Source organism: Salvelinus fontinalis, unplaced genomic scaffold, assembly GCF_029448725.1.
Source record: "Salvelinus fontinalis isolate EN_2023a unplaced genomic scaffold, ASM2944872v1 scaffold_0057, whole genome shotgun sequence".
Classification (NCBI taxonomy): Eukaryota; Metazoa; Chordata; class Actinopteri; order Salmoniformes; family Salmonidae; genus Salvelinus; species Salvelinus fontinalis.
The window spans coordinates 275,001-298,566 of record NW_026600266.1 but is presented as its reverse complement, the minus strand read 5'-3'; the positions used below and the strand labels follow the sequence as shown (position 1 = coordinate 298,566).

Below are 23,566 nucleotides of genomic sequence, written 5' to 3'. Positions count from 1 at the left end.
GGAGATAGTGGTAGTGGGGTTGTGTCTGGTCTGGATGTGGAAGGACCACTGGAGATAGTGGTAGTGGTAATCTGACCGTACAGGAAGCATCCATGGCTGTTTTCATCAGCCACCAGTCTATTTCCAACCAGGACTATGACACTGATGTTACTGTGCAGTTATAGCCATATGGCCTTATATCACAGCAATGGAGGCTAGGTACACCTACTGAGTCACAATCTTATTCTAGTCAGTTACCTGTAATCTCTCTCCTAACACTCGTAACATTAGCAGGCCGGAGGCCAGCGTTCACATGAGAATGTGACTCTGAGTTCCAAGATGAGTTACTTGACATTGTGCTGAATAATTGTTAATGTCAATGTTCCTGTTGTCTTAATTGTGTGATCATTTTGTCATCTATGTATTGGTGAATAGACTTGTTTTATCTAGGTAACATTTTACATGAAGGTGGACTTTATAAATTATTTATAAGGGGTTTATTGGGGGGTTATTAGGGGTTTATTGGGGGGTTATTAGGGGTTTATTGGGGGGTTATTGGGGGTTTATTATGGGCTTATTGGAGGGTTATTATGGGTTTATTAGGGGTTATTAGGGGGTTATGAGGGGTTTATTGGGGGGTTTATTAGGGGGTTATGAGGGGTTTATTAGGGGTTTATTGGGGGGTTATTATGGGTTTATTATGGGTTTATTAGGGGGTTTATTAGGGGTTTATTGTGGGTTTATTGGGGGGTTATTAGGGGTTTATTAGGGGGTTTATTAGGGGGTTTATTGGGGGGTTATTGGGGGGTTATTAGGAGGTTATTAGGGGTTTATTAAGGGGTTTATTGGGGGGTTATTGGGGGGTTATTAGGGGGGGGGGTTATTAGGGGGTTTATTAGGGTTTATTAGTAGTAAATATATATAATCTATATACCAGTCTTGTCAAAAACCAGGTTTTGCAACGAAGCACTACTTTTCTCTGGGACTTTGATAATGGGGCCAGATTATTAAATCACATTTTCAATACATTCAAGAGGGCTTCAGCTGGATGGATACATTCAAGAGGGCTTCAGCTGGATGGATACATTCAAGAGGGCTTCAGCTGGATGGATACATTCAAGAGGGCTTCAGCTGGATGGATACATTCAAGAGGGCTTCAGCTGGATGGATACATTCAAGAGGGCTTCAGCTGGATGGATACATTCAAGAGGGCTTCAGCTGGATGGATACATTCAAGAGGGCTTCAGCTGGATGGATACATTCAAGAGGGCTTCAGCTGGATGGATACATTCAAGAGGGCTTCAGCTGGATGGATACATTCAAGAGGGTTTCATCTGGATGGATACATTCAAGAGGGCTTCAGCTGGATGGATACATTCAAGAGGGCTTCAGCTGGATGGATACATTCAAGAGGGCTTCAGCTGGATGGATACATTCAAGAGGGCTTCAGCTGGATGGATACATTCAAGAGGGCTTCAGCTGGATGGATACATTCAAGAGGGCTTCAGCTGGATGGATACATTCAAGAGGGTTTCATCTGGATGGATACATTCAAGAGGGCTTCAGCTGGATGGATACATTCAAGAGGGCTTCAGCTGGATGGATACATTCAAGAGGGCTTCAGCTGGATGGATACATTCAAGAGGGCTTCAGCTGGATCGATACAAGTCAATAGCACTGCTTCTAAAACACACCATTTACACTACATGACCAACAGAATGTGGACACCTACTCGTCGAACATCTCATTCCAAAATCATGGGCCTTAATATGGAGTTGTTCCCCACTTTGCTGCTATAACAGCCTCAACTCTTCTGGGAAGGCTTTCCACTAGATGATGGAACATTTCTGCGGGGACTTGCTTCCATTCAGCCACAAGAGCATTAGTGGGGTCGGGCACTGATGTTGGGCGATTAATCCTGATCTCAACAAACCATTTCTGCATGGACCTCACTTTGTGTACGCTGAAACAAGAAAGGGCCTTCCTCAAACTGTTGCCACAAAGTTTGAAGCACAGAATCGTCTAGAATGTTATTGTATGCTGTAGCAATAAGATTTCCCTTCATTGGAACTGAAGGGCCCGAACCATGAAAAACAGCCCCAGACCATTATTCCTTCTTACTGTTGGAACTATGCATTAGGGCAGCTAGCGCTCTCCTGGCATCAGCCAAACCCAGATTCATCTGTCGGCTTGCCAGATGGTGAGGAGTGATTCATCACTTCCAGGGAACGTGTTTCCACTGCTCCAGAGTCCAATGGCGGCGAGCTTTACACCACTCCAGCAGACGCTTGGCATTGCGCATGGTGATCTTAAGCCTGTGTGTGGCTGCCCGGCCATGGAAACCCATTTCATGAAGCTCCCAACGAACAGTTCTTGTGTTGACATTGCTTCCAGAGGCAGTTTGGAACTCGGTAGTGAGTGTTGCAAACGAGGACAGACCATTTTTACGCGCTACGTGCTTCAGCACACAGCTTGTGTGGCCTACCACTTCACAGCTGATCTGTTGTAGCTCCTAGACGTTTCCACTTCACAATAACAGCACTTATAGTTGACTGGGGCAGCTCTAGCAAGGTAGAAATTTGACAAACTGACTTGTTGGAAAGGTGGTATCCTATGACGGTGTCATAGGATGGCAACTGAAGGGTCACTGAGCTCTTCAGTACGGTGTCATAGGATGGCAACTGAAGGGTCACTGAGCTCTTCAGTATGGGCCGGGCTGTTTGTCTATGGAGATGGTGGTGTGCACAATTTTATACACCTGTCAGCAACGGGTGTGGATGTTATAGCCGAATCCACAAATTTGAAGGGTCCACATACTTTTGTATATATAGTATACCATTCACTTATTAACCAGCCTTCAATCCTAAAGCCTCTAGAAGTTTCAGACATGGAGACGTACGACCAGGTCAACTTCTGACTGAGTTAGAGGATAGATCCTCAGTCTGCTTGCTCTAAACACTTTGTTTAATAGGTACTGCTGAATTATGAGAGGAAAGTTACTGGCATGATGGTGGTGTTTTGGCTGACTCAGGGCCCTGGCAGCATGCTGGTAACATTAAGTCGTTTGTTGTAGTCCAGATCTGGGCTGACTCAGGGCCCTGGCAGCATGCTGGTAACATTAAGTCGTTTGTTGTAGTCCAGATCTGGGCTGACTCAGGGCCCTGGCAGCATGCTGGTAACATTAAGTCGTTTGTTGTAGTCCAGATCTGGGCTGACTCAGGGCCCTGGCAGCATGCTGGTAACATTAAGTCGTTTGTTGTAGTCCAGATCTGGGCTGACTCAGGGCCCTGGCAGCATGCTGGTAACATTAAGTCGTTTGTTGTAGTCCAGATCTGGGCTGACTCAGGGCCCTGGCAGCATGCTGGTAACATTAAGTAGTTTGTTGTAGTCCAGATCTGGGCTGACTCAGGGCCCTGGCAGCATGCTGGTAACATTAAGTAGTTTGTTGTAGTCCAGATCTGGGCTGACTCAGGGCCCTGGCAGCATGCTGGTAACATTAAGTAGTTTGTTGTAGTCCAGATCTGGGCTGACTCAGGGCCCTGGCAGCATGCTGGTAACATTAAGTAGTTTGTTGTAGTCCAGATCTGGGCTGACTCAGGGCCCTGGCAGCATGCTGGTAACATTAAGTCGTTTGTTGTAGTCCAGATCTGGGCTGACTCAGGGCCCTGGCAGCATGCTGGTAACATTAAGTCGTTTGTTGTAGTCCAGATCTGGGCTGACTCAGGGCCCTGGCAGCATGCTGGTAACATTAAGTAGTTTGTTGTAGTCCAGATCTGGGCTGACTCAGGGCCCTGGCAGCATGCTGGTAACATTAAGTCGTTTGTTGTAGTCCAGATTTGGGCTGACTCAGGGCCCTGGCAACATGCTGGTAACATTAAGTAGTTTGTTGTAGTCCAGATCTGGGCTGTTCTGTTGTTGTACTATTCTATACCCGGTGTTTCTTCTAAAAGACTGGACACAGAAGAGAGTGCATCATTTTTTACCAGAGTGTATGTAGTTAAAGTCACATCACTTTTCGTGGAGTGCTGCTGGGATGAAACAATCTTGTAAAAGGAAAGTAGTCCCGCACAGTGAATTTCTCCAACATGTATGATTATAAATGGACAACGCTTCTATCCTATAAGGATCTTCGTCAGGTCTGGGACAGGTATGTGTGTGCAGACAGGTTGGCCCTAAACTTTCTTATACAGTAGTGCAACAGGTACATTCACAACCGTTTCCTATTACAGTAGTGTAACAGGTTTGTCCGTAGCTGTTTAGTAACTCTCACCTTAGGTGCCCAAGCCGCTTTTCTGCTCTGCTGCCATGGTGATGATGGAATCCTGTTAGAAAAACAAGCAGGGGGTGGGCTCCTCCCTGTCTGTTGCGATGACAAAACTTTCAAAGAAGAAAATGCCTATGACTATAGACTAAAAATAATCAGTTAGTGGTTATTTTTACACCCTCAAAATGAAAGCAAAAGCTTTGACGAAGGCTGTAAGCTTTACAAACAAGTGATACTGACAATGGCAGTGTGTAGGATTTAATTATCTCAATATAAGTCCCAAAATGCACCCTATCCCCTTATAGGCTCTGGTCAAAAGTAGTGCGCTATAAAGGGCTGTGTCCTCACGGTTAAGTCCCCCTCCTCAAAACTAATATTTGTATTCCTGTAAAAACAAAAAAAGTCCTTTTGTCCTTCATGATTCTGAAATGGCTAACTGGACAGAGAGGGACGGTAGATCGTCTATAGTCATCTCTCTCTGTTTGTGGTCAGGTGCCACCATGTCTCTTTCTCTTTCTCTCTTGTCCCAAAAGGCGCCCTATTCCCTAGTACACTACTTAGAGCACCACTACTACCCTATGGGTCCTGGTCTAAAGTAGTGCACTATATAGGGAATAGGGTGCCATTTGGTCCCTGGTCTAATGGGGTGCACTATATAGGGAATAGGGTGCATTAGGGACACAGCCCTGGTCTACTGGTCACTGATATTACAGTGTGCATCTGTATGTCAGTCTAACTGTGATGTTCTCTTCCTGACCAGGAACACACACTCTGGGCGTCACTGAGCTCATCTAGAGGACCTCATCTCATCTCCTCCCCCTGCTTAACTCTACTGAGCTCCTCCCCTCCTACCTCCCTCCTCCATCCCAGTTAAAGACTCCCCCTCCTTAACTCTACTGAGCTCCTCCCCTCCTACCTCCCTCCTCCATCACAGTTAAAGACTCCCCCTCCTTAACTCTACTGACCTCCTCCCCTCCTACCTCCCTCCTCCATCCCAGTTAGACTCCCCCTCCTTAACTCTACTGAGCTCCTCCCCTCCTACCTCCCTCCTCCATCCCAGTTAAAGACTCCCCCTCCTTAACTCTACTGACCTCCTCCCCTCCTACCTCCCTCCTCCATCCCAGTTAGACTCCCCCTCCTTAACTCTACTGAGCTCCTCCCCTCCTACCTCCCTCCTCCATCCCAGTTAAAGACTCCCCCTCCTTAACTCTACTGAGCTCCTCCCCTCCTACCTCCCTCCTCCATCCCAGTTAAAGACTCCCCCATATTAACTCTACTGACCTCCTCCCCTCCTACCTCCCTCCTCCATCCCAGTTAGACTCCCCCTCCTTAACTCTACTGAGCTCCTCCCCTCCTACCTCCCTCCTCCATCCCAGTTAAAGACTCCCCCATATTAACTCTACTGAGCTCCTCCCCTTCTACCTCCCTCCTCCATCCCAGTTAAAGACTCCCCCTCCTGCTCCCCCTCCCCTCTGCTGACCTCCCCTCCTACCTCCCTCCTCCATCACAGTTAGACTCCCCCTCCTTAACTCTACTGAGCTCCTCCCCTCCTACCTCCCTCCCCCATCACAGTTAAAGACTCCCCCCTCCTTAACTCTACCTGTGAGAAGAAAGCTAGTGGGCGGGACCACTGTATGAATCCATTACCCACTTCTTAACACCTGTGAAACACTGACCAATCACCATGCAGACATCATCTCTCCGTCGCCAGGTGAAGAACATGGTCAACCAATACTCAGAGGCAGAGATCAAGGTTTGTTGTTGTGCTTGCTGTTGATGCTACTAAACATTTGTATGGTTACCTACAGTTGAAGTCGGAAGTTGACATACACCTTAGCCAAAAACATTTAAACTCAGTTTTTCACAATTCCTGACATTTAATCCTAGTACAAATTCCCTGTATTAGGTCAGTTAGGATCACCACTTTACTTTAAGAATGTGAAATGTCAGAATATTAGTAGAGAGTGATTTATTTCAAGTTTTATTTCTTTCATCACATTCCCAGTGGGTCAGAAGTTTACATACACTCAATTATTATTTGGTAGCATTGCCTTTAAATTGTTAAACCTGGGTCAAACATTTCGGGTAGCCTTCCACAAGCTTCCCACAATAAGTTGGTTGAATTTTGTCCCATTCCTCCTGACAGAGCTGGTGTAACTGAGTCAGGTTTGCAGGCCTCCTTGCTCGCACATGCTTTTTCAGTTTTGCCCACAAATTAGGATTGAGGTCAGGGCTTTGTGATGGCCACTCCAATACCTTGACTTTGTTGTCCTTAAGCCATTTTGCCAAAACTTTGGAAGTATGCTTGGGGTCATTGTCCATTTGGAAGACCCATCAAGCTTTATCTTCCTGACTGATGTCTTGAGATGTTGCTTCAATATATCCACATCATTTTCCGTCCTCATGATGCCATCTATTTTGTGAAGTGCACCAGTCCCTCCTGCAGCAATGCACTCGCACATCATGATCCACCCCCGTGCTTCACGGTTGGGATGGTGTTCTTCGGCTTGCAAGAATCCCCCTTTCCCCTTTTCCTCCAAACACAAGATGGTCATTATGGCCAAACAGTTCTATTTTTGTTTCATCAGACCAGAGAACATTAATCCAAAAAGTACGATCTTTGTCCCCATGTGCAGTTGCAAACCGTAGTCTGTTTTTTTATGGCGGTTTTGGAGCAGTGGCTTCTTCCTTTCTGAGCGGCCTTTCAGCTTATGTTGATATAGGACTCGTTTTACTGTGAATATAGATACTTTTGTACCTGTTTCCTCCAGCATCTTCACAAGGTCCTTTGCTGTTGTTCTGGAATTGATTTGCACTTTTCGCACCAAGGTACATTCATCTCTAGGAGACAGAACGCGTCTCCTTCCTGAGCGGTATGACGGCTGCGTGGTCCCATGGTGTTTATACTGCGTACTATTGTTTGTACAGATGAACATGGTACCTTCAGGCGTTTGGAAATTGCTCCCAAGGATGAACCAGACTTGTGAAGGTCTACAATCTTTTTTCTGATGTCTTGGCTGATATCTTTTGATTTTCCCATGATGTCAAGCAAAGAGACACTGAGTTTGAAGGTAGGCCTTGAAATACATCCACAGGTACACCTCCAATTGACTCAAATTATGTCAATTAGCCTATCAGAAGCTTCTAAAGCCATGACATCATTTTCTGGAATTATCCAAGCTGTTTAAAGGCACAGTCAACTTAGTGTATGTAAACTTCTGACCCACTGGAATTGTGATACAGTGAAATAATCTGTAAACAATTGTTGGAAAAAATTACTTGTGTCACGCACAAAGTAGATGTCCTAACCGACTTGCCAAAACTATAGTTTGTTAACAAGAAATTTGTGGAGTGGTTGAAAAACAAGTTTTAATGACTCCAACATAAGTGTATGTAAACTTCCGACTTCAACTGTATATCTAGTAAAGCTTCTTTGGGTCTGAGAAAAGAGCCATCATAAATCATTCTTATATATTGAAGTTTATAATTTATCTTGGGCTGGGATTCAAACCGATCGTGCTTTGTTGGTGATTTTAAAGGGAACGTTTCGGTGAGCTCATTCACGGTGAATGCTGCATATCTCGGCTCATTCAGAAATTACTCTTTAAATGGCGCAGAGCTGACAAAATGAGATCGGATTGAATCCCGGGCCTGAATTATATTTTTTCAAAGTAAATATGTATTCGTATTATTATATTAAGGTCCGCGAGGCGACCTCCAACGACCCGTGGGGCCCCCCCTCCTCTCTGATGTCAGAGATCGCTGACCTGACCTTCAACGTGGTGGCGTTCACTGAGGTCATGGGCATGATCTGGAAACGCCTCAACGACAGCGGGAAGAACTGGAGACACGTCTACAAGGTCAACATTCACCTCTTCTGGCTTTGGAAACTAACTGTTTTCTCTATCATATTTACAACTTACAATTGTTAGTATTCCTTCATTCTTTAAATATCCTGTTCCTATGTATTTTGTAACATTTTTTATCATCATATTCTGTTTTTATTGTAAAACGCTTAATGTCTTCTTATCTACTGTTAGATTTGTGTGGTGTCTGTTTGAAATGTGCTGTGTATAAGTGAAGTGGATTATTATTTTGCTGCTAGGCCCTGACTCTACTCGACTACCTGATCAAAACAGGCTCGGAACGTGTGGCGCAGCAGTGCAGGGAGAACGTCTACACCATACAGGTTAGGTTGACGGTTCGAATCCCGAGTCTGTCGGGAGAAAATGTCTGGGAGTGCACTGAGCTGGCTTCTGAATGGGTTCTTTCTCAGCAGGGTGAAACCAAAAAACTATCTGCAAAAAATATATAATAAAGTATACTTCCTCCTCTTTCTCCTCCTCCTCCTCCTCTCTAGACCCTACGGGACTTCCAGTTCACAGACAGGGATGGCAGGGACCAGGGGGTGAATGTTAGGGAGAAGGCCAAGCAGCTGGTGGCCCTGATGAGGGATGAGGAGAGGCTGAAACAGGTATGACATGGTATATGTATTCTGTTGGTTTGGTTTTGTACACTATGTGTGTCTGCTTCTGTTTGACATCAGACACATTATGCCTGGTCCAGGACTTCTGTTGGACATGAAGAGTGTTTTCCCAGATATATTATGCCTGATCCAGGACTTCTGTTGGACATGAAGAGTGTTTTCCCAGATATATTATGCCTGATCCAGGACTTCTGTTGGACATGAAGAGTGTTTTCCCAGACATATTATGCCTGATCCAGGACTTCTGTTGGACATGAAGAGTGTTTTCCCAGACACATTATGCCTGATCCAGGACTTCTCCATTGATCTGGCTTTTTCGTCCCGGTCTAGGCGTAATCTGTGTCCAGGAAACCATCCTGTTATTGTCCCCACGGTGATGAATAAATTCCCTACAAATTCCCTGCTATCGATTTGTCTAGGAGAGGACCCTGGCCCTGAAGACCAAGGAGAGGATGGCTGGAGCAGCCGCAGGGTCAGGGATGGGCTCTGGTTCTCTACCTCCACCCTACCCAGGCCGCCGTACCAGCCAGCCCAGCATGACTGCTCTCTACGGGGATGACTTCAGCCGGTCCAGGGAGTCCCATTCCTCTTTCAATTGTGAGTAGTACCATGCAACTGGGAATACACACGCACGCACGCACGCACGCACGCAATCGCGTTATTGCAAACGAAGGCTGTTCTGAGGTCGGGCCAGGTTGTGGCTAGATAAGTTTGAGTCGGGTCAGGGACAATTTCTTTTCATTTCAGCTAACCCTAATCCTTTTCCTAACCTTAACCTAATTCTCCTGAAGCTTACTTCACGGTCTACGGAGTTGCAATGTCGTTTTTCGTCACAAAGGGGCGGCTCCTTGTAAATACGCTCAGGCATTCAACATATATTTTTTTAACTTCCTTAAAATTGAGACACGCCATATCATTCCTTCCGCAGCCATGGGGCAGTGTTGTCGCTTGGCTCCTAGATCTGATCTATACAGTATAGAGGCTATTCATCAAAGTAGCTTATTTTGCATTGATAAACAAATATAATCTCAGCAACTGTTCAAACAGTAAACCAAACAACAAGAATCCACCCTAAAAGGTATTTTGTTTAGAAGTAGTAACTAGTGATTACAGGGTATGGTGAAATGGTACATCCAGCTGTAGCCAACTAACTAGGCAAGTGTTTTTTCCTTTGTGACCAAAACATGACGTTCTATTCTTAACTGATATGTGTCCAGACTTTTGACTGGTACTGTATATTTAAGCAATAAGGCCTGAGGAGCTGTGTTATATGGCCAATATCGTATTCTTATGCACGACACAACGTGGAGTTACTGGATACAGCCCTTAGTCGTGGTATATTGGCCATATATCACAAAACCCAGAGGTGCCTTATTGCTATTATAAACTGGTTACCAACGTGATTAGAGCATTAAAAATAAATGTTTTGTCATACCTGTGGATACGGTATGATATACCACGCCTTTCAGCCAATCAGCATTCAGGGCTCGAACCACCCAGTTTTTATATATATATAAAAGCATGTGTGGGAACTCCTTCAACACTGTTGAAAAAACATTCCAGGTGAAGATGGTTGAGAGAATGCCAAGAATGTGAAAAGCTGTCATCAAGGAAAAGGGTGGCTACTTTGAATAATATATATTTAAAATATATTTTGATTTGTTTAACACTGTTTTGGTTACTACAAGATTCCATATGTGTTATTTCATAGTTTTAATGTCTTCACTGTTATTCTACCATGTAGAAAATAGTCAAAATATAGAAAAACCCTTGAATGAATAGGTGTGTCCAAACTTTTGACTGGTACTCTATATAAATGGTGTGTATGGACAGTATATGAATAGAAAAGGTGTGTACAGCAGTAGTTATATAGGATGAGCCTTGACTAGAATACAGTTTATGAAGTGGGTAAAACAGTATGTAAACATGACTAAAGTGGCCAGTGTTCAATGACTATGTACATAGGACAGCAGTCTCTAAGGTGCAGGGTAGAGTACCAGGTGGTAGCCGGATAGTGACAGTATATTACAGTTTGATTGATAGCGGGGATACATTTTAAAAGGCCCAACATGTTCCCACACCCTGAAGCATTGAAGAGGCAGTGGAACACATAATGGAGGCAGAATGTAATGAAAGCATAAAGGCCAGAATGCCTGAAACATTGATAAGATTAGCCATTCTGTTCTTCAGTGAGAATCCATGTTGAGAGATGTGGTCTGGCTCTGCTCAGGTCTGCACTGACAGCTAGTCAGTAAGTTGGCTAATGAAACACTCCATGTTAGTATGATCAGACAGGAAACAACCAGCGGTGGATAAAGTACCCAACTGTCATATTGGAGTAAAAGTAAAGATACCTTTTTAATAGAAAATGACTCAAGTAAAAGTGAAAATCACCCAGTAAAATACTACTTGAGTAAAAGTATTTGGTTTTTAAATATACTTAAGTATCAAAAGTAAATGTAATTGCTAAAATATACCTAAGTATCAAAAGTAAAGGTATGAATCATTTCAAATTCCTTATATTAAATAAACCAGACAGCACCATTTTTACATTTTTTATTTATTATAATATATATATATATATTTTTTTAATGTACAAATAGCAAGGGGCACACTCCAACTTTCAGATATATTTTTACAAAGCATTTGTGTTTAGTGAGTCCGCCAGACCAGAGGTAGTAGGGATGACAAGGGATGTTCTCTTGATAAGTGTGAGAATTGGACCATTTTATATTTTTTTTTTACTAGGCAAGTCAGTTAAGAACAAATTCTTATTTTCAATGACAGTCTAGGAACAGTGGGTTAACGACAGATTTTTACCTTGTCAGCTCGAGGATTTGATCTTGCAACCTTTCGGTTACTAGTCCAACGCTCTCACCACTAGGCTATCTGTCCTGCTAAGTATTCAAAATGTAACGAGTACATTTGTGTGTCAGGGAAAATGTATGGAGTAAAAAGTACATTATTTTCTTTAGGAATGTAGTGGAGTAAAAGTTGTAAAAAAAATATAAACAGAAAAGTAAAGTACAGATACCCCCAAAAGCTACTTAAGTAGTACTTTACACCACAGGAAACAACCTAGTGTGTGTATAGCCTAACACAATTCAGATTGCTTTATTGGCATGAAATACAATTTGTAGATATTACCAAAGCAGTATAGTGGTACAGCGTTTCAGTAAATACAATGCTGTGATGATAATGAAATCCTGTTAATTTCAGTGGTAATAATAGTACTGCATATAGTCATGGATACAGGTACAACACTACTGCTGTTGTATTGTGGAATCTTCGGTCAATACATTTAATTAAATAAAAATATGATTATAAAAAAGAAATAATGGCTAATAAATAAACAACAACATGGACATGGAGGATGGTTACACTATGTATTACTAGTAAACAACAACACGGAGGATGGTTACACTATGTATTACTAGTAAACAACAACACGGAGGATGGTTACACTATGTATTACTAGTAAACAACAACACGGAGGATGGTTACACTGTGTATTACTAGTAAACAACAACACGGAGGATGGTTACACTATGTATTACTAGTAAACAACAACACGGAGGATGGTTACACTGTGTATTACTAGTAAACAACAACACGGAGGATGGTTACACTATGTATTACTAGTAAACAACAACATGGATGGCTACACTATGTATTACTAGTAAACAACAACACGGAGGATGGTTACACTGTGTATTACTAGTAAACAACAACATGGATGGTCACACTATGTATTACTAGTAAACAACAACATGGATGGTTACACTATGTATTACTAGTAAACAACAACACGGAGGATGGTTACACTATGTATTACTAGTAAACAACAACATGGATGGCTACACTATGTATTACTAGTAAACAACAACACGGAGGATGGTTACACTATGTATTACTAGTAAACAACAACACGGAGGATGGTCACACTATGTATTACTAGTAAACAACAACATGGATGGTTACACTATGTATTACTAGTAAACAACAACACGGAGGATGGTTACACTATGTATTACTAGTAAACAACAACATGGATGGTTACACTATGTATTACTAGTAAACAACAACACGGAGGATGGTTACACTATGTATTACTAGTAAACAAAAACACGGAGGATGGTTACACTATGTATTACTAGTAAACAACAACATGGAGGATAGTTACACTATGTATTACTGGTAAACAACAACATGGATGGTTACACTATGTATTACTAGTAAACAACAACATAGGGGATGGTTACACTATGTATTACTAGTAAACAACAACATAGGGGATAGTTACACTATGTATTACTAGTAAACAACAATACGGAGGATGGTTACACTATGTATTACTAGTAAACAACAACACGGAGGATGGTTACACTATGTATTACTAGTAAACAACAACACGGAGGATGGTTACACTATGTATTACTAGTAAACAAAAACACGGAGGATGGTTACACTATGTATTACTAGTAAACAACAACACGGAGGATGGTTACACTATGTATTACTAGTAAACAACAACATGGATGGCTACACTATGTATTACTAGTAAACAACAACACGGAGGATGGTTACACTATGTATTACTAGTAAACAACAACACGGAGGATGGTCACACTATGTATTACTAGTAAACAACAACATGGATGGTTACACTATGTATTACTAGTAAACAACAACACGGAGGATGGTTACACTATGTATTACTAGTAAACAACAACATGGAGGATAGTTACACTATGTATTACTGGTAAACAACAACATGGATGGTTACACTATGTATTACTAGTAAACAACAACATAGGGGATGGTTACACTATGTATTACTAGTAAACAACAACATAGGGGATAGTTACACTATGTATTACTAGTAAACAACAACACGGAGGATGGTTACACTATGTATTACTAGTAAACAACAACACGGAGGATGGTTACACTGTGTATTACTTATATATAACGTAAATACTTCAGGGAATTAATGGTCATGGGATGTCCCTCAGTCTCAGGCAGTCATATACATATCAGGCAGTCATATACATATCAGACAGTCATATACAGGCAGTCATATACATATCAGACAGTCATATACATATCAGGCAGTCATATACATATCAGACAGTCATATACATATCAGGCAGTCATATCCATATCAGACAGTCATATCCATATCAGACAGTCATATACATATCAGACAGTCATATACATATCAGGCAGTCATATACATATCAGGCAGTCATATACATATCAGGCAGTCATATACATATCAGACAGTCATATACATATCAGACAGTCATATACATATCAGACAGTCATATACATATCAGGCAGTCAAATACATAGCAGGCAGTCATATACATATCAGACAGTCATATACATATCAGGCAGTCATATACATATCAGACAGTCATATCCATATCAGGCAGTCATATCCATATCAGGCAGTCATATCCATATCAGGCAGTCATATCCATATCAGGCAGTCATATACATATCAGACAGTCATATCCATATCAGGCAGTCATATCTATATCAGGCAGTCATATCCATATCAGGCAGTCATGTCCAAATCAGGCAGTCATATCCATATCAGGCAGTCATGTCCAAATCAGGCAGTCAAATACATATCAGACAGTCATATACATATCAGGCAGTCATATACATATCAGGCAGTCATATACATATCATGTCATATTTGCATTTTTTTCCCCATCCAGATTGATTCCCAGCTTTATGTTATTAGTAAATGCACAGAAGTTGGACATTGATTGAGATATTGTCTTGAATTTTTTAAATCTTTTTTGGGGAGTATTTCTCCCAGTAGAGGAAACATCGGTGTCTCTACCTCCCCTGTCGTGCAGTGACCACTAACCTCTTCCTTCTGACTCAAGGGGATTTGGACTGGAATGTTTTGGCTCTTCGTGTTCTTATCTTGTGACCATGACATACAGTAGATTATTCTAGAACACAGACGGCATATGACATATACACTCAGTAAGAACACACTGTTCTTATCTTATCAACGAGTCAGTCAGTGTGTCTGTGTGTCTATGTCATCAGAAAGGGACTAAAAGGTCAGTTACTAGGCTCTCCAGAGATACAGACAGAGCGTTCCGTCAGCAGTATCTGGATTCATTGTAGAGATGGCTGGTTGTGTACACAGAAATAGAGTCAATAGAACAGACCTTCCCATTCATGTCAATGATGGCATAATAGATTGTGTTTCTATAGTTGTATACCCATGGTCATTGTCCCTCACAGGCCCTATTCAAGTAGGAGTTATTGTCCTGTTGGTCCATGTGACAGGCAGCTGGACATAAGGACCTGGACAAGTCTCAATGAATAACTTTGCCCCAAATGGTACCCTGTTCCCTAAGGGCCCTGGTCAAAAGTAGTGCACTATATAGGGAATAGGGCCCTGGTCAAAAGTAGTGCACTATATAGGGAATAGGGCTCTGGTCAAAAGTAGTGCACTATATAGGGAATAGGGCTCTGGTCTAAAGTAGTGCACTATATAGGGAATAGGGCTCTGGTCAAATGTAGTGCACTATATAGGGAATAGGGCCCTGGTCAAAAGTAGTGCACTATATAGGGAATAGGGCCCTGGTCAAAAGTAGTGCACTATATAGGAAATAGGGCCCTGGTCAAAAGTAGTGCACTATATAGGGAATAGGGTGCCATTGGCCATAGGGCTCTGGTCAAAAGTAGTGCACTATATGGTGCCATTTGGGAAACATTCCATATCTCTGTCTATTGTATCATCCTGGTTATTCCCCATTCCTACATAAAGTGTTTGTTAGTTTTGGTTATGCTGTGTGTGTGTGTGTGTGTGTGTGTGTGTGTGTGTGTGTGTGTGTGTGTGTGTGTGTGTGTGTGTGTGTGTGTGTGTGTGTGTGTGTGTGTGTGTGTGATTGTGTGATTGTGTGTGTGATTGTGTGTGTGTGTGTGTGTGTGTCTGAGAGAGACGCTCTCTATAGCTGCATTCCTAACATTCTCCTGTTCTCTTTCACTCCAGCTGAACAGCAAACACAAAGCATGGAACACACTCTCTCTACCCTTTTTCCCCTGTCTCATCATGGCTCTCTGTATACGTTTAGCTAGCTGGGACTGGGCATCATGTATTATACATGGCTGTACTGTGGTAGTCACGTTTAGCTAGCTGGGACTGGGCACCATGTATTATACATGGCTGTGGTAGTCACGTTTAGCTAGCTGGGACTGGGCATCATGTATTATACATGGCTGTACTGTGGTAGTCACGTTTAGCTAGCTGGGACTGGGCATCATGTATTATACATGGCTGTGGTAGTCATGTTTAGCTAGCTGGGACTGGGCATCATGTATTATACATGGCTGTACTGTGGTAGTCACGTTTAGCTAGCTGGGACTGGGCATCATGTATTATACATGGCTGTGGTAGTCACGTTTAGCTAGCTGGGACTGGGCATCATGTATTATACATGGCTGTGGTAGTCACGTTTAGTTAGCTGGGACTGGGCATCATGTATTATACATGGCTGTACTGTGGTAGTCACGTTTAGCTAGCTGGGACTGGGCATCATGTATTATACATGGCTGTGGTAGTCACGTTTAGCTAGCTGGGACTGGGCATCATGTATTATACATGGCTGTGGTAGTCACGTTTAGCTAGCTGGGACTGGGCATCATGTATTATACATGCCTGTACTGTGGTAGTCACGTTTAGCTAGCTGGGACTGGGCATCATGTATTATACATGGCTGTGGTAGTCACGTTTAGCTAGTTGGGACTGGGCATCATGTATTATACATGGCTGTACTGTGGTAGTCACGTTTAGCTAGCTGGGACTGGGCATCATGTATTATACATGGCTGTGCTGTGGTAGTCACGTTTAGCTAGCTGGGACTGGGCATCATGTATTATACATGGCTGTACTGTGGTATTCACGTTTAGCTAGCTGGGACTGGGCATCATGTATTATACATGGCTGTAGTAGTCACGTTTAGCTAGCTGGGACTGGGCATCATGTATTATACATGGCTGTACTGTGGTAGTCACGTTTAGCTAGCTAGGACTGGGCATCATGTATTATACATGGCTGTGGTAGTCACGTTTAGCTAGCTGGGACTGGGCATCATGTATTATACATGGCTGTACTGTGGTAGTCACGTTTAGCTAGCTGGGACTGGGCATCATGTATTATACATGGCTGTGGTAGTCACGTTTAGCTAGCTGGGACTGGGCATCATGTATTATACATGGCTGTGGTAGTCACGTTTAGCTAGCTGGGACTGGGCATCATGTATTATACATGGCTGTACTGTGGTAGTCACGTTTAGCTAGCTGGGACTGGGCATCATGTATTATACATGGCTGTGGTAGTCACGTTTAGCTAGCTGGGACTGGGCATCATGTATTATACATGGCTGTACTGTGGTAGTCACGTTTAGCTAGCTGGGACTGGGCATCATGTATTATACATGGCTGTGGTAGTCATGTTTAGCTAGCTGGGACTGGGCATCATGTATTATACATGGCTGTACTGTGGTAGTCACGTTTAGCTAGCTGGGACTGGGCATCATGTATTATACATGGCTGTGGTAGTCACGTTTAGCTAGCTGGGACTGGGCATCATGTATTATACATGGCTGTGGTAGTCACGTTTAGTTAGCTGGGACTGGGCATCATGTATTATACATGGCTGTACTGTGGTAGTCACGTTTAGCTAGCTGGGACTGGGCATCATGTATTATACATGGCTGTGGTAGTCACGTTTAGCTAGCTGGGACTGGGCATCATGTATTATACATGGCTGTGGTAGTCACGTTTAGCTAGCTGGGACTGGGCATCATGTATTATACATGCCTGTACTGTGGTAGTCACGTTTAGCTAGCTGGGACTGGGCATCATGTATTATACATGGCTGTGGTAGTCACGTTTAGCTAGTTGGGACTGGGCATCATGTATTATACATGGCTGTACTGTGGTAGTCACGTTTAGCTAGCTGGGACTGGGCATCATGTATTATACATGGCTGTGGTAGTCACGTTTAGCTAGCTGGGACTGGGCATCATGTATTATACATGGCTGTACTGTGGTAGTCACGTTTAGCTAGCTGGGACTGGGCATCATGTATTATACATGGCTGTGGTAGTCACGTTTAGTTAACTGGGACTGGGCATCATGTATTATACATGGCTGTGGTAGTCACGTTTAGCTAGCTGGGACTGGGCATCATGTATTATACATGGTTGTGGTAGTCACGTTTAGCTAGCTGGGACTGAGCATCATGTATTATACATGGCTGTGGTAGTCACGTTTAGCTAGCTGGGACTGGGCATCATGTATTATACATGGCTGTACTGTGGTAGTCACGTTTAGCTAGCTGGGACTGGGCATCATGTATTATACATGGCTGTGGTAGTCACGTTTAGCTAGCTGGGACTGGGCATCATGTATTATACATGGCTGTGGTAGTCACGTTTAGCTAGTTGGGACTGGGCATCATGTATTATACATGGCTGTGGTAGTCACGTTTAGCTAGCTGGGACTGGGCATCATGTATTATACATGGCTGTGGTAGTCACGTTTAGCTAGCTGGGACTGGGCATCATGTATTATACATGGCTGTGGTAGCCACGTTTAGCTAGCTGGGACTGAGCATCATGTATTATACATGGCTGTGGTAGTCACGTTTAGCTAGCTGGGACTGGGCATCATGTATTATACATGGCTGTACTGTGGTAGTCACGTTTAGCTAGCTGGGACTGGGCATCATGTATTATACATGGCTGTACTGTGGTAGTCACGTTTAGCTAGCTGGGACTGGGCATCATGTATTATACATGGCTGTACTGTGGTAGTCATGTTTAGCTAGCTGGGACTGGGCATCATGTATTATACATGGCTGTACTGTGGTATTCACGTTTAGCTAGCTGGGACTGGGCATCATGTATTATACATGTCTGTGGTAGTCACGTTTAGCTAGCTGGGACTGGGCATCATGTATTATACATGTCTGTACTGTGGTAGTCATGTTTAGCTAGCTGGGACTGGGCATCATGTATTATACATGGCTGTACTGTGGTAGTCATGTTTAGCTAGCTGGGACTGGGCATCATGTATTATACATGGCTGTGGTAGCCACGTTTAGCTAGCTGGGACTGGGCATCATGTATTATACATGGCTGTGGTAGTCACGTTTAGTTGGCTGGGACTGGGCATCATGTATTATACATGGCTGTGGTAGTCACGTTTAGTTAACTGGGACTGGGCATCATGTATTATACATGGCTGTGGTAGTCACGTTTAGCTAGCTGGGACTGGGCATCATGTATTATACATGGCTGTGGTAGTCACGTTTAGCTAGCTGGGACTGGGCATCATGTATTATACATGGCTGTGGTAGTCACGTTTAGTTAACTGGGACTGGGCATCATGTATTATACATGACTGTGGTAGTCACGTTTAGCTAGCTGGGACTGGGCATCATGTATTATACATGGCTGTACTGTGGTAGTCACGTTTAGCTAGCTGGGACTGGGCATCATGTATTATACATGGCTGTGGTAGTCACGTTTAGCTAGCTGGGACTGGGTAGTATTATGATACAGTAGGATGTGGTGGAGTTGTTAGATAGTACAGTAGGATGTGGTGGAGTTGTTAGATAGTACAGTAGGATGTGGTGGAGTTGTACAGTAGTATTATGATACAGTAGGATGTGGTGGAGTTGTTAGATAGTACAGTAGTATTATGATACAGTAGGATGTGGTGGAGTTGTTAGATAGTACAGTAGGATGTGGTGGAGTTGTTAGATTGTACAGTAGGATGTGGTGGAGTTGTACAGTAGTATTATGATACAGTAGGATGTGGTGGAGTTGTTAGATAGTACAGTAGTATTATGATACAGTAGGATGTGGTGGAGTTGTTAGATAGTACAGTAGGATGTGGTGGAGTTGTTAGTACAGTAGTATTATGATACAGTAGGATGTGGTGGAGTTGTTAGATAGTACAGTAGGATGTGGTGGAGTTGTACAGTAGTATTATGATACAGTAGGATGTGGTGGAGTTGTTAGATAGTACAGTAGGATGTGGTGGAGTTGTTAGATAGTACAGTAGTATTATGATACAGTAGGATGTGGTGGAGTTGTTAGATAGTACAGTAGGATGCGGTGGAGTTGTTAGTACAGTAGTATTATGATACAGTAGGATGTGGTGGAGTTGTTAGATAGTACAGTAGTATTATGATACAGTAGGATGTGGTGGAGTTGTTAGATAGTACAGTAGTATTATGATACAGTAGGATGTGGTGGAGTTGCCGGATAGTACAGAAGGATGGTGCAGAGACCAAAGCCAGTAGCCTGTGTATTATCATGTGTGTGGTCTGTACACCAGCTGTGTGCAGCCTCTGCACCAGCTGAGTGTGGTCTGTGCACCAGCTGTGTAAAGGTTGTGTGTGGGAAGCTAAGTAGCGTGAGCATGGTTTCAGACAGTCACACTGTGTTAATGTTATACTTCTGGTGTCTGTGGCATGTTTGATTTTCCCACAGACACACACACCAGAGTTTTTTTCTGGGTTAAAATGTGGCTTAGGCGATGGGCGTGGTGGGGGCGTGGCCACTGGTGCAGTTGTCGACTGGACATTTTAGAGATCCTCCTGTTGACCGCAATGACAAAATGTGCAGTTTTAAAGTTAATTTCATTCAAATCTACAAAGTCCGCAATGGCTTATGCGATCTGAGTGACTCTAACATTATAACAAAATCAATGGGGGCCCCATGCCATGACAAAAATACTCCTGAATGCATAATAATAATCCAATGAAGTATTCTCCCTGACTTTCTACTTTTAATATTTTGGTGATTGTTATTTAAAAGTATATAGGTCCATTATCTTTTCTACATACTTTATATGTGGTTTTAGTCATTTAAGTTTAGACTGAAAACTTTTTTTTACATTCTGAAAAAAATGTATTTAAAAAAGATATATGTACACTACCGTTCAAAGGTTTGGGGTCACTTAGAAATGTCCTTGTTTTTGCAAAACACCAGTCTCAACGTCAACAGTGAAGAGGTGACTCCGGGATGCTGGCCTTCTAGGCAGAGTTGCAAGACTGGCCAATAAAAATTAAAGATTAAGATGGGCAAAAGAACACAGACACTGTACAGAGGAACTCTGGGCATCCCGGAGTCGCCTCTTCACTGTTGACTTTGAGACTAATGTTTTGCGGGTACTATTTAATGAAGCTGCCATTTGAGGACTTGTGAGGCGTCTGTTTCTCAAACTAGAAATTCTAATGTACTTGTCCTCTTTCTCAGTTGTGCACCGGGGCCTCCCACTCCTCTTTCTATTCTGGTTAGAGACAGTTTGCGCTGTTCTGTGAAGGGGGTAGTACACAGCGTTGTACGAGATCTTCAGTTTCTTGGCAATTTCTTGCATGGAATAGCCTTCTATTCTCAGAACAAGAATAGACTGTTTCTGGCCATTTTGAGCCTGTAATCAAACCCACAAATGCTGATGCTCCAGATATTCAACTAGTCTAAAGAAGGCCAGTTTTATTGCTTCTTTAATCAGAACAATAGTTTTCAGCAGTGCTAACATAATTGCAAAAGGGTTTTCTAATGATCAATTAGCCCTTTAAAATGCTAAACTTGGATTAGCTAACACAACGTGCCATTGGAACACAGGAGTGTTCCAAAAAATCTGCAATTTCCAGCTACAATAATATGATTCTTATTTTTATACTACTACATACTTTTTATATTACTACATACTTTTTATATTACTACATACTTTTTATATTACTACATACTTTTTATACTACTACATACTTTTTATACTACTACATACTTTTTATACTACTACATACTTTTTATATTACTACATACTTTTTATATTACTACATACTTTTTATATTACTACATACTTTTTATACTACTACATACTTTTTATATTACTACATACTTTTTATACTACTACATACTTTTTATACTACTACATACTTTTTATACTACTACATACTTTTTATACTACTACATACTTTTTATATTACTACATACTTTTTATATTACTACATACTTTTTATATTACTACATACTTTTTATACTACTACATACTTTTTATACTACTACATACTTTTTATACTACTACATACTTTTTATATTACTACATACTTTTTATATTACTACATACTTTTTATACTACTACATACTTTTTATACTACTACATACTTTTTATATTACTACATACTTTTTATATTACTACATACTTTTTATACTACTACATACTTTTTATATTACTACATACTTTTTATACTACTACATACTTTTTATATTGCTACATACTTTTTATATTACTACATACTTTGGAGATAATTACTGTGAAATGATTCAGACTACATCCATATTGACATATTCCATAATATACTGTAGGCCTTGTCTGGGAAAGTCACTCCGGCCAGATTTCTGCCCCATTTCAACACTGTTACAGAAGGACAGTTTGGTGGAGGACATACTATGTGTCCTGGATTGATGATCTTTGAGTCTGTCTGTCCTGTCTGTCGTTGCGGGTTTAGATGGACCTGATGGATGGGCTGGGGCTGGGTGGTTGAGTGGGGGTCAGAGGGTTGGCCTGGCACTGTGGCAGTAGCTCCCTGTCCCGTCCCAGACAGACCTGGGTTCAAATACAATTTGAAATGATTTCAAAATACTTTGTCTGTGGTTTGATTGAGCTTGTCTGGCGTAATGGAACCCATTGAAGAGACCTCGCCCACCTGGCACTGCAGGCAGGCTAAAGCAAACGCTCTCACTATTTGATAAGATATGGAATAGTATTTGAACCCAGGGCCCAGCCAGACTACAGTCCAGCCCAGGCAGGCCACATTGAGAGGCGGCGTACTGGAAGTGATTGGGGTTCAGCAGAGATAGACTGGACCGTGCCAATGGCCTCGTCCCAAATCACACTATATTGCCTTTTATATGGGCAATATAAAAGGCAATATATTCACTCGGGTGAAAAGTAGTGCACTACATCGGGAATAGGGTGCCATTTGGGACGTATATACAGTACTGCCCCTCCACAGCCCCCTCCCTTACAACCATGACCTCCCCTTGCCTTACAGCCATGACCCCCCACTGCCCATTCTGTCATGACTCCCCCACTTACAGCCATGACCCCACCCCCTTACAGCCATGACCCCACCCCCTTACAGCCATGACCACACCCCCTTACAGCCATGACCTCCCCCTTACAGCCATGACCCCGCCCCCTTACAGCCATGACCTCCCCCTTACAACCATGACCTCCCCCTTACAGCCATGACCTCCCCCTTCCAGCCATGACCTCCCCCTTACAGCCATGACCTCCCCTTGCCTTACAGCCATGACCCCCCACTGCCCATTCTGTCATGACTCCCCCACTTACAGCCATGACCCCACCCCCTTACAGCCATGACCCCACCCCCTTACAGCCATGACCCCATCCCCTTACAGCCATGACCCCACCCCCTTACAGCAATGACCCCACCCCCTTACAGCCATGACCCCACCCCCTTATAGCCATGACCCCACCCCCTTATAGCCATGACCTCCCCTTGCCTTACAGCCATGACCCCACCCCCTTACAGCCATGACCCCACCCCCTTACAGCCATGACCCCACCCCCTTATAGCCATGACCCCACCCCCTTACAGCCATGACCCCACCCCCTTACAGCCATGACCTCCCCCTTATAGCCATGACCTCCCCCTTATAGCCATGACCCCTCCCCCTTACAGCCATGACCACCCCCTTACAACCATGACCTCCCCCTTATAGCCATGACCCCACCCCCTTACAGCCATGACCCCA

The 23,566-nt window shown here is 42.9% G+C and overlaps 1 protein-coding gene across 2 annotated transcripts in view; it reads left to right on the top strand.

The window, feature by feature from the left end:
• The window catches only part of LOC129842626 (epsin-3-like), a 71,844-nt gene that overhangs the window by 4,423 nt on the left and 43,855 nt on the right, over nt 1-23,566 (top strand). For both annotated transcript variants that reach the window (XM_055911246.1, XM_055911245.1), the window contains exons 2-6: nt 5,004-5,996; nt 7,945-8,103; nt 8,349-8,432; nt 8,604-8,717; nt 9,149-9,326. In XM_055911246.1, the coding sequence (XP_055767221.1) occupies nt 5,928-5,996; nt 7,945-8,103; nt 8,349-8,432; nt 8,604-8,717; nt 9,149-9,326 (604 nt within the window). In that variant the 5' untranslated portion in view covers nt 5,004-5,927. The remainder of the gene's footprint in view (nt 1-5,003; nt 5,997-7,944; nt 8,104-8,348; nt 8,433-8,603; nt 8,718-9,148; nt 9,327-23,566) is intronic.